The following is a 16,418-nucleotide window of genomic DNA, read 5'->3' as shown; positions in this document are numbered from 1 at the left end:
GTGGCAGAATTGTTGTTTTAATATTTCAAGTCCAAAACTCAACTGTGGGACTGGAATAATAGTACAGCAGCTAGTGCGTTTGCCTTGCACAGTGCCAACCCAGGTTCAATCCTTGGCATCCCTTATGATCCCCTGAGTACCACCAGAAGCAGTTCCTGAGTGCAGGATTGAGTAGTAACTCCTGAATGTCGCTGGTTATGGCCCCCAAAAAATAAATAAATAAATAGAGCGCAACTATGAGTAACTTTGTAAATCAAGGTACTTTAATTTTAAAATACCAGACACAGTAACAACAAAGTCTCCAATGGAGATGTTACTGGGCCCGCTCGAGCAAATCGATGATCAACGGGAGGGCCTTTACTTTACTTACTTTTTTAATTTTAAAAAGTGTAGAAAAATAGCAATGACTCATTGAAAATCAGTTGAAAAAGGTAAAGGAATAAATAGGTTAGTATATTTAAGAAATGATGAGGACATTGGGAAGATTCAGGAAAAAATTGCGCCATTTTCCTAAGGAATAGTCTACAGTTGTAAAAGATGAACGGAGGGGCTGGAGCAATAGCACAGCGGGTAGGGCGTTTGCCTTGCACGCGGCCAACCCAGGTTCAATTCCCAGCATCCCATATGGTCCTCTGAGCACCGCCAGAAGTAACTCCTGAGTGCAGAGCCAGGAGTGACCCCTGTGCATTGCCGGGTGTGACCCAAAAAGCAAAAAAAAAAAAAAAATGAACTGAGGTACAGAAAGATAATGCATATATACCTACACTTAACTTGCATGTGGTTGACTGTGGTTTAATCTCCAGCACCACTGGGAACCTCCAAACACTAATAGGGATGGCCTAGAGGTACCTGGGCACTGCTGGGGTGCTCACTGGTGTCTGTGGTACAGCAGAGGCCAGCCTAAATCTAGCCCTAGACACCAGAGACCGGCTTGGCTTAGAATCACTTGGACAGGACTCCAAGCTCCTGAACACAAATTGGGGACCCTTTTTTAAAAAAAATGCATGGGTTGTGTCCATTAAGACAACATTTATCTAGCTGAAGCTCTCACAATTGATTTTTCAATAAAATCAAACCTAGAGCTATTTAGGAATGGCGCTTCTCATTCTTACTTCAGATATATTCTTATCAAGTAGAAAGTAACTTATATGTGGATTCCTGTTTATAATGGAAAGGATATTATTTGCAATCATAGCTAAGGAACTACCAAAGTTTACCTAATTAGCATCTTAAGTATATTCTCATTAATTATCACTTTTACTTTACTATGTGCTAGTATATCATATGGGAAGTGAGTTAATAAATATCTAGCCTGTAAATCTGTGTAAAAATCGCAATAATCTTAAATTTTATAGATGGTAATAAAAAAAGTTTAGAATCATCTCAGCCAGGCTTACTAAAATATAATTTAATTCATACTGTCATAAACAAGTAGTTAGAAAGAATGAGCACTTGTTAAAACTTCATAGCTTTGGGACCAGAGTGATAGTACAGCAAGTAGAGCAATTGCCTTGCATATGACTAACCCAGTTTCTATCCTTGACATCCTAAATGGTCCCCTACTCGGAGAGCCCGGCAAGCTACCGAGAGTATTGGATATGCCAGACACAGTAACAACAAAGTCTCCAATGGAGACGTTACTGGGCCTGCTCGAGCAAATCGATGATCAACGGGAGGGCCCCTACACAGAACAGGAGAAATTCCAGAATGAATAACCAGGGACATGGTCATATTGAGCACTGCCTCGTATGTCCCCAAATCAAAAATAAAATCAAATAAATTCATAACTTCATAAAATACTGTGTAAATTTGTGCACCAATTGCTTGATCTAAGTTCCCACATACAATTGGTAGTAAGCCTTAGTCTCAGCATGAGTCACAATGTCAAAGTATTCTACAATATATCCTATTAGTTAAATGTAGTTAATATTACTAAAATTTGAAATACTTTCAATATTTTATTTTCTTAAAACTTTATTAGTGTCACAAATGAAGGTATGAAAGTGTAATGAAATGTCTTATATATCCATGTATGTGGATTTGGATACCTATGCATATATACATACATATATATATGCACATATCTATATACATGTATGTCTTGTGTGCACATAATATATATCTTGCATATCCATACATCCATACAGCAACTTACTTTGCTGTAGTCATATTTTTAAACTTGTTCATACTTTTCATATTCATATACATATCCCATATATATCTTATATATCCACATGTATACATATATAAATCTTCAAAATCCAGCCTATTCCACTATTGTCATATTTTGTTTATAGTTGGGCCTTTAGTAGCATAGCAAAAATATTCAAATATCCCACCTCAGAATTTAAATGAGGATGGCTCTTGATGTTCTTCAGTTGTGGACAAGAGTACAATCATGTGTCTATCATTACAGTATCATGCAGAATATCTTCACTGTGCTAAAAAGCCTCTATGCACTGCCCTTTCATTTCTTCTCACTCTGACTCCTGAAATTCCTGAAATCACTCAAATTGTCATTGGTTTAGTCAACTTTCTTTTTCAGAACATTATATAGTCAAAATCAGGTAACGTGAAATTCTCTCACATTCGTTTCTTTTCTATTGTTACATGTATTTAAGGTTCCTACTTGTCTTTTCATTACTTGACAATTCATTTTTTGCATCCCATGGTAATTGTCTGATTACACTACAATCCGTTTATCTATTCACCTACTGAAAAACTTCTTGGTGGAGTTTAGACGATGGCTAACAAGCATGAATACCCAACAGAAGACTTAGGATAGGAATTGATATTTAGCTTTAAAAAAAACACCAAGGAATTTGATTATTTGATTATTAGTTTCTATCGCAAGGGTTTGTTTTGTTTTTTGAGTAATGTAAACTGGCTTCTAATATGACTTTTCAATTTGCACACCCAGCAACAATGAGTGATATAACCATCAATAATTCCATATATTCTCTCTTATTTGGTCTTGACTTGTTCTAAATTTAGACTAGTCTCATAGGTAAGCAGTTGACATTTCATTGCTTTGCATTTTCTTGAAGGCATATATGTGGAGCATGCTTTTTTGCTATTTTGCTATTTCTAAATCTTATTTTGTGAGACATACTAAGATTCTTGGATTATTTTAAGACAGAGATTTTTTCTCTGTTATTATTGATTTTTAGTTCCCTGTTAATTTTGGATTGCAAGACCTTGATAAAATGTAATTTTATTAACATTTTCTTTCAGTCTGTTTTTCCCTATTTATCTTTACATTGATTTTGCTGACTTGAAATATTGAAAAAAATTCCTAATGAAAGCTTTTGAGGACCTTGTTGTTCTGAGGAATTACGTTTAGAAATTAATATTGTAAGTTATTCTTAAAAGCTTATCTAGAGTACTAGGCTTGTAAGAAAAATGTACTTCCTCGGGGCAGATGAGACACTGCACCAGAAGTTAAGAGGGAAATAAGGTAGGAAGGAAAGGAGGGAGGGAGGGAGGGAGGGAGGGAGGGAGGGAGGAAGGAAGGAAGGAAGGAAGGAAGGAAGGAAGGAAGGAAGGAAGGGAGTTATGGAGGGAAGCAGGGAGGAAAGGGGAAGGAAGAAATGTAAATAAAGAATAAAGGTAACAAAAAAAGAGGGCTGAACCAAAATAGAATGGGTGGGGTGCCCTGAGTAACAACAGGAGTGATCCCTGGGTACATAGCTAGGAATAAATTCTCAACATATAAACAAAGGAGGAGAAGAGGATAGAGGAGAAGAAAAGAGTTTTGACCTTTGCTCTAAATTCATTGACCTCCTATTATGGGAATAGAGATTATTCAAGGAAGGACAAAATAGAGATAACTTCAAAAATGCAGTTAAGACCCAGTGGCAATGTAACTCTTATTACATCATAAATGACTCTATTTATTACTTCTATTTGGTATTTTGGTCACACTTGGCAGTACTCAGGGCTTACTTCTGACTCTGAGCTCAGGGCTCACTCCTGGTGGGGTTCACGGGATCTAATAGGTTGTCAGAGGTAGACCCCAACTTGGTTGTGAGCTAGGCAAACACTGTATCTACTGAACAAGAGCTCCAGGCCCCAACTCGACCTTCTTTCAGCCTATGGTTTTTAAGCCAAAGTGATTATTCAGCTGCCCCATCATCATACTGTATAGACATGTGTTGGATATGTGACATCTTCTACTACTATTTATAGAAATACAACGTACTTTTATAGAAATACAACGTACTTTATAGAAATTGTCCTAATAAAAAAAATTGTCAGATAAAAAGGACAGACAATATTCTCACCTTATAGATAAGGAAACTGAGACACACGAAATACGAATAAATGTTTTTGATCTTGAATCTATGTTCCTTCTGATATAGCCCTCTAGAAAAATTGATATTCATTGAATCAACCATCAATTAAGTATTTTAACTGAATGGAGTTTATCTTATTTTATATTTTAAAATTCATTCTGTGGCATATGTTTTTTCACAATTTTATTTTATTGTATTTTGTGTTGCCAGGGATTGAACCCAGATCTCATGTATGTATGGCACACACTTTGTCACTGAGCCACATCCCTGGACCTATTTTCATGATTTTAGAGAAGACAATAAACATCAGATAAAGTCAGTAAGCTGTATGTAATCAGGTAAATAGAAAGTGTAATATTCTCATCACATATCACAGTTGCTGGGAACAGTGCTTTCTAAAGTCTAGTGGAACTTCTGGGTTGTGGTAACAATGCCTTTTTTTTTGCAACCCACGATGTACTATTTTCTAACTTTTATCATTTTTCTACTATTATGAAACAAGTGATCATTGTTCTAAAACATACATAGATTCATCTGTATTAGTTCCTTAAACCCTGGGAAGACTGAATCATTTCAGCTGGGTAAGCTTATCTGGAAATTCTGGAGAAAATTCTGAATTTAGGCTTATTCTTGGCAGAATTCCACTGAAAAAAGGGATTTTTTAAATTTTCTTTCTGGTTGTCAGTGTCAGAGGTCCCTGGGAAGGGAGTTCTCTGTGTTTCTTACATCCATGGTACCACAACCTGGCTTTCTTCTAACAAGATAAAGGCATCACATTTTGAGTCTCTGATTCCTCCACTGGTAGCAGAAGGAGAAAAATCTATACTTTCAGTATCACCCAAGCAAATCAGATCCACCTAGATATTCTCTGTAAAAAAAAAATAAGTGAATAAATAAATACATAGATAAAAAAGAGGAGTTTTTAATTATGCAGAGTCCTTTCAAATTAGTACCTGTTTGACAGAGTAACCAAAGGATGATAATCTATGCTTTCTTATTTAGAAGTTTATCTACCTTGACTCTAAAGCATCTGTCACTTTTCTTGTGGGGGAAGGAGTGCTTATTTATTTTACTGAGTAAGAAGAAGTGGTCCAAACTTACATCCCATGGCTTACTCTCTCTCTCTCCCCCCCACTTTTTTTTTGAAAATTCCCAGTAAAGTATTAACACTAGTAGGCCAACAAAAAGGTTGTAATATATTTTTCTAGTCGATAACTTCTATATCCCTCCATTTATTCCCATTGTGCTTCAGAATTTGCACAATGGATTTTACTTTCTAAGAACACATTTACATCATTCAGTTTTTATTTGTTATTTGTTCGTGACATATGATTGCATGAAACATTCCCTTTCTTTTGGAGATTGGCTAGTTCCTTAACTACTATTCTAGCACTTTTAGATTCTATATTTTATCATGTCTCACTTTATGCATCGATGTATAATGTGTGCATTTATTAACTCAGACTGCACAAACAATGATATTTTTAAGTAGTGTCGTATTTAAAATGCTAAAGTTATTCAGGGTCCTTATTTATCTTTAAGGAATTTAAGAGTTTATCACAAACGGTAAGGGAAACAGCAAGTAGCATTGGACTTATTATTGTGATATAAAGTCTTTAGGAACTAAAAAATATGAAATCATAGTTTAATCCTCCCCAAGTGGAGCTGTGAAAGTCTTATTGAAAGAATCACACATGAATTCAATTTTCAGGTAAAGAAAGAATAAAAGGTTAGTCTACATTCTATTATTGTCAAAAATACTCCCAGTAATTTGTCTATCGAAAAATAGAACAAGTATAGAGAATTTATTTCTTTAGTTAGAAAGAACCAACATAGAGAACTGGTTCCTAACTATAAGGAATTGCCTCATGCACGTAGGGAGTTTGTGAAGTCTACAATCTTCTGAGCTAACGTCTCAGGTCTAGTTTAAAGTTCAAATCCAGGAAGAGTCAAAGATTGTGAATTTCATTTGAAGACTACAGTAAGGCACTGCTCTCTAACCTGAGGGTCACTAACATGGAGAAACCTTCTTCCTTTGAACAGTCAGGAGTGATGTTGATCTTATGCAAACATTTTCACAAAAACACAAAGAAAGATGCTTGAGCAAATGAAGTCACTGAATTAGAAATTGGATGTGGCCAGTATGTTAGATTTCTACCAGTTCTTTGAGGGCAATCTATGCACCTCAGTACTAATGCCCAAAGTGAGCTCTCTCTGAATCTCTCCTTTCTTCTTCTCCCTCTTCTCCCTTTCTCTATCATCCTCATTATTAAGAAAGCGATTCTACAAAGGGACTTAGTCTCAGACTTAGCTTTATAAAATTTTAGGTGACTGACAACCTGCATATCTCACTTTTATTTCAGTCATAGGTCCTCAGACAGGCCATGAACTTTCAAGAATTCAAAATCCGTCCATTCTGTTCTGCTCTCTTTGTTCTGTCTTCTCTCAGTTTGTTCTGCTTTCCAAACAGCCCTTTGCTTATAAGATCTGCATCTGTGAACTATTTCTAAAATCAGGTAATTTTGCTCCATCCTTTCTGTATTCTTTGTTCACATCTTAAATATTAACTTTTACCATGAAACTTCACACATGTCATACTCATGTTTTTCACCTCCACTAAATTTTGAACAATTCAACCTTATTTTTATCAGAGTATTCCTAAATATGTAATTGAATGTCCTGTCATAAAAGTTTGATTAGTAAAATTTGTTAAATGTATGAACTTTCTTTGCCACAGATTTCTCAATTGACCTGAACTTCCTATCTACCACTTAGTAACACACAACATGATTCAGTGGTTACTAAACTATGTATTTCCAGGTTTGACTAAGTTAACCCACATTTCCCTGCACTAAATGAGGGAATTTATTCGACCTGATATGGGAGTACATCATTCATTGCATGCATGAGAGTTATATTTCCAAAGAGCTAAAGTGGTAATTTTGCTTATTTCATGCTTGTGCAGACAATAGATTCTACTGTTTCCTGAATTATATATTAGAAAGTACAACTGTGTGCTGTTATACGAATATTTGGCTGAACAGTTTCACCTTTTATATGGAGCTACTTAAGTAGATCAGTCTGGAAAACAATTTTTGATTTTTTATATTATTCATGGACTTTTTTTTTCTCTTGACAGGATCACATATTGGAATCCTAAGACATATAAATGTCAAGTTTATTCCAGTTGTTAATGTCAGGAGATGAACTTATTTCTTATTACCTTTAAATCTGATATTTTTGTTAGCTGCTAATCTAAAAGCACAAAATCCTATTGCTGAACAGTGGTTGGTTTTAAGTTCCTTTAGCTTTTACGTATCATTTTGCTGTTGTCAGTACACTTATTTTAACACATGAAATCTGCTCTCTGTAAATATATTCATAGTAACAATTTCTTTTTGCCTAATTGTTAAATTTCCTCACACAGAAAACTCACAAAGAAAATTGCGTTGATTTAACCAATGATCAGAGTAATAAAATACTTCTGAAATATTTGTATGCACATGTTCGTGTGTATGTGTGTGTGTGTGTGTGTGTGTGTTTATACTTGTTCTTGGTGTATTAGTTGCCAGTTATCAAAAAGTCAAATGTTGCAGTGTATCAAGAAATAATGTATTTTTATAATATTTAATAAAAATTTATTGAATTTCATATCTGTCAATATTTAAAAGAAACTTATTGGGTTCATGCCTATAAATTACAGAGAAAATTTAAGTCTCAGTTTACTTTGATATCTCAATCTTTTTTGCACCTACTTTTATATTCCATATCTTGCTTTGATGCTCCTATATTAGAACAAATAGCAACAAATACTGTATTATTAATGCCTATCTTATATATATGAGTGCCTCCTTCAATTGGGATTCACTTCTGTAATCCCAATTGATTATAATCAATGTGAAATAAGTAATCATTTTGACAAAAGTTTTAGGTCATTCATACTAATTTAAGATCAATAAGTCACATATTTTTATCTTCACTTGAAGTCAAGTGTTTTCAAACTTCCTTTTACACATTAAGAGAAGATTACTGAGGCAATTCCCATTAGTGAGACAATTTCCATAAGGTATCATTGTCTTCTATTTCCTGTCCTCATTTTTGTCCAATTGTTTAATCCAAGATGTTGTTAACATGCAATGATTCCTAATTGCCTTATCCTAATCCCAATACCAAATTGTAGAACAATCCTTTTTATTCAAAAGAAACTCATGTAATTCAATTAGATATAACATTGCTACATATAGTTTTTAACTTACACAAATGTTCAGCATTTTTCCCATTACTTTTCATACAGTAGGTATTCTAACTTCTCTAATGATTTATAAAATAAGAACATTTCAAAAAAATTTTTAAAATTTTCTATCATCAAATACACCAACTTACCCCTATCAAAGGTCCTAATCACCCAGCTTTTCTTTCTTCAGGTTATGCAAATGAACTGCTCAGCATGACCCAAAACACTCACAAAAATACAAATTGAAAAACTACCTAGCCTATTGTTTATTTTCCTATATAACTGCAATATTGCTTTAACTAATGATCAGCAGAGAAAAATACTTTTTCACTAGGAAGCCACAATTGCTAAATCTTTCAAGAAACTTAATATTTCTTTGGTTTGATTATGCAGCATCTTTCAATTATTACCTTTATCTTTTCTAAGAGAATTTGCTATTCTGTCTAAGTTTGCTGCTAAGTTCTTCCCTAGGAAAAGTTGTTGGGATATGCTGATATACCATATGTGTTATACATCTTTTCGGTTGCAAATGTGAATATATATTCATTACATACACTGTAGTACTGCGGTAGCACAGCGGTAGGGCATTTGCCTTGCACACAGCCAGCCCGGAGAGCCTGGCAAACTACTGAGAGTATCTTGCCCACATGGCAAAGCCTGGCAAGCTATCCATGACGTATTCAATATGCCAAACACAGTAACAACAAGTCTCAAGATGGAGATGTTACTGGGCCCGCTCAAGCAAATCAATAAACAACGGGAGGACACTGATAGCACTGTAACACTGTCCCCCCATTATTTATCAATTTGCTCAAGTGGGTGCCAGTAATGTCTCCATTGTGAGACTTGTTGTTACTGTTTTTGGCATATAGAATACACCATGGGTAGCTTGCCAGGCTCTGCCACGCGGGGCGGGATACTTTCGGTAGATTGCTGGGCTCTCTGAGAGGAATGGAGGAATCAAGCCCAGGTCAGCCACATGCAAGGCAAACGCCCTACCCTCTGTGCTATTGCTCCACCCATTATATACACATATATGTGCATATATATATATATATACATATACACACACACATATATATATACATATAACTATGGTAGAGCATACAGTTGTACAAAATACATACAAAGTATTATACCCAATACTGTCCTCAAGTATTTATTGTGAAAACTGATAGGAGTCCTCTAGCTACATTCTGTGTATCACAAAATGCATTCTTAAAATAGTCTCAAATGTTTTATAAAGATATAATATTTAACTTGTTGTAAAAAATATGTGTCTAGTCGCTGATTCATCAGAAATTACTATGTGTAATTTGTTTCACATAAGTTCTTTCCACAGTTTTTGCAATTTCCACAGCTTATTTGTAATTTCGACAAAGATTTTGCATATGAACCATAGATTTGTTTTTCACTTTACATTTTTTATAAGTTCCATGCTTTTTCTGCCTAATGACACTGATGATATATTCCAGGGTTCAGAAGAAATCCTGAGGACACACATCAATACATGTATTTGATCTTTAATTTAAAGCACTCGTTTGTTTATATTTGTTTTTGTTTATTTATTTATTTTTGAACCATACACTTCAGTGCTCAAGGGTCACTTCTGGAAATGCTCAGAACATCTAAGGTGTCAGAGATACAATCAGAAATTGTATGATGCAAGGCAAGCTCATTATCTGTTATATTATTAATGAAGTTATTTTATTTGTTTGGGGGGTCACACCAGATAGTGCTCAGAATTTACTCCTGTATTTTCTCTTATGCATTCTTCTGGTGAAACTTATGTGATCATGTGTCAAGATCAACTCCTAGTCATTCGTGTGCAAAGCAAATGCCCAACATACAGTACTATCTCTCTAGCCATAAAAAATTTAAACTTTCCCTAATGAGAATTAAGATCAATAGTAAATTTATGGTACATAAATTAACCAAATTGAGGAAGTTCTTTCTTTTATTAAATTCTCTGTGCCTTCCAACTCTTCAAGTTCAAAACAGGTCCTTTAATGATTTTCCACCTATCAAATTAATTATGGTGTGTAGTGTATAGTGAATTGATTATTAATTAATTGATCTTAAGATCAATTAATTGATTTTAAGGCATTATGTTACCAACCTTTTCTTTTTCGATTATAATCTATGTTGTCCTCAAGTATTCATTGTGAAAAGTGATAGGAATCCTCTAGTTCATAGTCTGTGTCTGAAAGTAATGGTTTGACATATCATTTTCATTTTTATTGTTATTTATAAAAGCTCGTTGGTTTGCTAAGAGCTACTGTTTTCTGAAAAAAATTAGTTTCCTTTCTTGGTTTCTATTTCAAAATCAGTTGTTAGGCATTTTGTACTTCTGTAACTTATTTAAATCATAAAATTGAGATTGTGACCTCTGTGCATAGGGGAATCAGATAGTATAAATGGAAAGCTTCTCTAATTGACAAAAGTGAATCACTACAAAATATGCTGCTGTGTCTTAGGGAAAACAATAAAAAATTATAAAACTTCAGGGAATTACATAAAATTTTGCTGATCTTATATTGTTTGAAGGTATTTTTATTGTTTCCCTTCTTTTGGAATGAATCACTGGGCTCATAGGTAATGTAATTTTTTTCAAAGCTGTTGAAATTACCCCTAAGTAGCAGCATATGAAATCTTAGAAATAAAGTTTTTTTTCTCTCTAGCCAGAGACAGGAGATTGCTAAATGACTTTACATTCAAACATTTTAATAAGAATGGTCAAATATGTATATATTATTTTCATGAAAGACTCGTACTTATGACAGCTGTCTTGCTGTTATTAATTAAACCATGTTCAGCTGTTGATTATTTCTAATAAGAAAACTTTTATTATTCTCACATCATTTACGCAGAAAAAAGGCAGTATAATGTTAAACATATCTGCTAATGAGTATCTTGGGAGCACAAAAATATCAGTGAAAATATAAGTTCAAAGAAAAGTACAATTGACTGTTCCAAGCTGAATTATGGACCTCTATTCAAAAGAAAATTAAAAGTAGTTCGAGGGTTTATGGATAAACGGAATAGGATTTATAACACATGTTTAAAATGTTGAAGTCTTTAAAATTAATGTATATGTATATTTTTAGTTTTTGTTTCTATAATTGAAGGACAAATACATATCTTAGACAACTAGTATTTATTTTATAATCAATAGCAGGTATTATCAACCTGAAGAAACATTTTGCAGAACAAAGACAGCCTCAATTATTGAAACCCAAGTGAAACGTAAACTTTTGAACCTTCCAAGTTATGCTGGTCTTAAAACTATAATATTAAAGACATACAGAAAATTAGTAGATGATTTATGGATAAATGTGAATACAATAAGTCCTTAGGAAGATTAGGATTAACTTTATAATTGATTCTTATCTGGAATCTCTTAGATAATTTGAATGAGATTATATCCTAATATGCATAAACACATTAACTGAGATATGGATGATACCTTTCTAAATGTCTGTAATTTTTAAAAGTGATCCTAGACCTAGGTTAATTTAAATAAGTAATAAATGCGTGATCTAAAATATATTGGACTCACTTTTTGTTTTTCTTTTTTTCTTTTTAATTTTGAGGGCCAGGCTCAGCTCTGCACAGGACTTACCTATGGGTGGGTATGCGGTAACCTCTCCTAGGAATGCTCAGGTCATATATGAGTGTTAGGATTTAGCCCAGTGCCAGCTGTGTGCAAGCTGTTAATCCATGTGCTAACTCTCCAATCCTGCGTTAATTTTCTTGTAATACAAAATAAAAAAAGTCATAGGATGTTTTATTTTAAGCCGGGTCATTTGACTACAAGAGGTTTAGTAATTTATAAAAATGATGCCTCTTTATTAATTCATTATAAAATTATTTTAAATATATTTGATGTCTTAATATTCAAACTGAGTAGAAAGAAAGAGATGTTAAGAATGCCAGGAATGCACCAGGCTTAGAGATAAAATTATCCATGAATAATTATCAAAAATATTAAATATATTTAGGAAGCAATATCTATCTGTTATTTATTAATCATTTCTTCTTTTTATAATCAATATTTTAAAAGTGGTTAAATATGCAAAAACTTTATCATAGAAGAAATATTCTGAGAACTTCTTTTGAAATCTATTAAATTCCTTTAGTACTCAGTGCTCTATAGTAAAAAACACAATTTAGATTTTTAGGAGGACACACACATTTAAATTATAGCAGTTTTAGCTTAAAATTGTTAAATACTTAACAATTAAGGAACACAAAAAACTAAGGAAGACAAAACAATAACATTTAATTTTCTTTCTCGGTATTGGGAAGCATGAAAAAGGGTCATATTTAGTGGTCAGCATCTACTGGCTTCTCTAGTGCCCATCAGTGATATGTGCATATTGAAGATTTCATATCCTCTCCCTGACTTATTGGAATTCCTCCCCTCAGTAGAGAAATTGTCTAAATGTTTTATTAATATTCTGATGCATGTGATTTTTCACTCTTTTCTTAGTATGGTGGTCTCTCATTTCATCATGCTCTTCATTGATAAATTGATGAATTTGTTTAGCTTTTATATTATATATATATATATATATATATATATATATTGCTTTTTGGGTCACACCCGGCGATGCTCAGGGGTTACTCCTGGCTCATACACTCAGGAATCACTCCTGGCGGTGCTCGGGGGACCATATGGGATGCTGGGAATTGAACCTGTGTCAGCCATGTTGGCTGCGTGCAAGGCAAACGCCCTACCTGCTGTGCTATCGCTCCAGCCCCGAGCTTTTATATTTTTAAAATTTATTTTCCAATGCATTAGTCTTATTATAATTTCAAGTTTGAACTTGGATCAATTATAACAGAAGCAGCATCAATAAAATAAAATTACTTTTCCATAGTAAATTCTGCGTTTAAACCTTTCAGTGTCATCGGATCTAACATTTGACTTAATCTCTTCATTTTCATCATTAATAAACTTACTGAAAATGCATTTCAAATATTTTAAAACGTTGAATGACACATTTCATCAATTAGTTTTGTAGATTTTATCCAAGTTTATCACTAATTTTTTTCAAGTATTATTTTCCCAGAATTAAACTTATTACCTCTTACTGCATATACCTTCCTTTAAGAAGAAAATAATCCTTTATATAAAAAAAATTACTTTCTATTTTCTCCAAGTTTATTGAGCTTGAGCTTTATAAACTGATTTTTTTTAACAAATTGCTGTGCTTTTCTTAGATTTATGATGAAACCAATTGTTCATCCCTTGGATTCTGACAGTATACAATGAATTCTGACAACTTTCTCCCACTCCGGTTCCTGAATAACATGTAATTTCCTTGATATGACAAAATATCATATTAGCATTCATGTCATGCCTTAGTGTTCATTTTTCATTTTTCTGTAAGCTAATGAGTTCTAGAAAGGGTGTCTTCATAAAGTTGTCTGTTGCCAAACGTCCTGCTATAGCATATGGAGCTAGCGACAAGCTGCGGTATTAAGGAGATTTGTTTTAAACCAATCCTCAAACGTGTGCACAGAAATGCTAAATCCGGCCCCATGTGTTTTGCAGACAATCCTGGTTTGCTGAGTCATGTCACAGTGGGTATCAGAGTTCTGGATGTCAATGACAACCCACCCCAACTTGCCAGGGACTATGATATTGTTGTCTGTGAAAATTCTAAGCCTGGCCAGGTAAGTGAATTGTTTCCTTCCTATCATGTGAATGGAAGAAATATAAGCAGTTCTATTTCTGTTCTTCTTAGGGATAATCCTCAAAATCTCCAGTGTTATTTCATGCTCAGTGAAAATAATTGGATAAAGCCTTAACTTGAAAATAGATTTTCCAAAGAATCATAAAAAATATTGTGCTCTAGATACTAAGCATAATCTAAAATAATAAATTCATTTATATAGACATTCATCTTACGAATATTAGTTCTAACACTTTGTCTATAACCCTGCATTAAGTAAGGAGGAAACAGATAATGAAGCTTGGGATTTCTTGGGGAAAAGACCCCGACTTGGTTGGTGTACTTTGTGTGGCGTGAGGAAGTGGTAAAAGTTCATTCAATGACATTGTTACTTAACGTGATTTTGGTGTTAGTGTGATGCCAAAATACAGCAGGTCGGGTATTTGTCTGGTGTGTGGGAAACTTGGGTTCAATCCTCCCGCCACATATGAATCCCTGAACCCTGCCAGGAATGATCCCTGAGCACAGAGATAGGAGTAAGCACTGAGTAGCTTTGGCTGTGGTCCAAAATAAAACAGAAACAAATAAAATGTGATTATTTATGTTTTAACTATGTGAAGGTAGTTTATGAGAGGCAAGGAAATGAGAGAAGAGAACGTGACTGTGGAACATGAATATGATTGCAGAATGGCAGCCAGACTGGCTTTTCGGAAGACCAGTAATTATGAATAGTTGGAGCGATAGCACAGCGAGTAGGTTGTTTTGCCTTGCACGCGGCCAACCTGGGTTTAATTCCTCTGCCCCTCTTGGAGAGCACAGCAAGCTATGGAGAGTATCTCGCCCTCATGGCAAAGCCTGGCAAGCTACCGGTGATACATTTGATATGCCAAAAACAGTAACAACAAGTCTTACAATTCTTGTGAGATCTTACTGGTGCCCGCTTAAGCAAACTGATGTACAGCTGTGAGGTCATTGCTACAGTGAGGCACAAAACGTTATGGGAGTCTGCAAAAAGTATACATTTTGGAATGGTATTCTTTTCACTGTGGAATAAACTACATGAATTTATGTAGATAAACTTACATTTATTTATCACCTTGAAATTTCTGTAAGTAAGATATTTACAATTTAGCAAGATTTTTTTTAACCCCTCCCTCCACCAGTGTCCATTCTCCAAAACCAATGCTCTTACAGGGATCTCTAAAAAGAGAAACAAGAGCATCGGGACTGTTTTTGATTGTGGCTTGAGGCATATTCTACAGCATTCATTGTTTTCAGTTGCACACAGGAACACGTAAAGAGTTTAATGGTCACCACCCACATAGTTTGAGATTCTTCCCTTATATTTGTGTCACATTGTATCCACCCATATGTTTATGAAAAAGAAAGAAAGAGAAGGAAGGGAAGAACAAAGGAACGAAGGAAGGAGAAAGAAAGGGAGAAAGAGAAAGGAAGGAAGAGAAGGAAGGAAGGAAGGAAGGAAGGAAGGAAGGAAGGAAGGAAGGAAGGAAGGGAGGGAGGGAGGGAGGGAGGGAGGGAGGGAGGGAGGGAGGGAGGGAGGAGGGGAGGGGAGGGGAGGGAGGGAGGGAAAAAAAACAGTCTTAAGAAAGATGATAAATCTGGATACTGTTTCACATTTCCACCTTTCTTAGGTCATTCACAACACAGGTTCTTACTCCTGCTCAGAGGAGGAATTCTGTGGAAGTGAGTTTTCTTATTCTATGGAGAACATTGAAAGTTTCTGCCACTAGGAAGGAAGAGAAAGGGTCTAGGTCTCATTGAATCATATTGTATCATTTATTATTATTGGCAATATAGAACGATTATTTCATTCAAAATTATTTTAATTATTTTGTAGATTGTGATGACTGAGAGCCCATTGCTTGTATATGTTTATGTAGAGAAAATAAAGTGGATTCCAAAAGTAAGCCATGTTTATGAGATTTAATATCCCTGGAACGATAGCACAGCGGGTAGGGCGTTCGCCTTACAAACGGCCAACATGGCCGACCCGAGTTCGATTCCTCCGCCCCTCTCGGAGAGCCCGGCAAGCTACCGAGAGTATTCGATATGCCATACACAGTAACAACAAAGTCTCCAATGGAGACGTTACTGGGCCCGCTCGAGCAAATCGACGATCAACGGGAGGGCCTTTACCTTTACCTTTAATATCCCTGGAAATATACATATACATACATATAGATGTGT

The 16,418-nt window shown here is 34.7% G+C and overlaps 1 protein-coding gene across 3 annotated transcripts in view; it reads left to right on the top strand.

Moving 5' to 3' along the window:
• The window catches only part of CDH18 (cadherin 18), a 784,408-nt gene that overhangs the window by 723,824 nt on the left and 44,166 nt on the right, over positions 1 to 16,418 (top strand). For all 3 annotated transcript variants that reach the window (XM_056108952.1, XM_056108953.1, XM_056108951.1), the window contains exon 9: positions 14,090 to 14,211. In XM_056108952.1, the coding sequence (XP_055964927.1) occupies positions 14,090 to 14,211 (122 nt within the window). The remainder of the gene's footprint in view (positions 1 to 14,089; positions 14,212 to 16,418) is intronic.

Source organism: Sorex fumeus, unplaced genomic scaffold (assembly GCF_029834395.1).
Source record: "Sorex fumeus unplaced genomic scaffold, SorFum_2.1 ptg000240l, whole genome shotgun sequence".
NCBI lineage: Eukaryota > Metazoa > Chordata > Mammalia > Eulipotyphla > Soricidae > Sorex > Sorex fumeus.
Note: the sequence above shows the minus strand (reverse complement) of the source record. Positions and strands in the feature narration are given on the sequence as shown.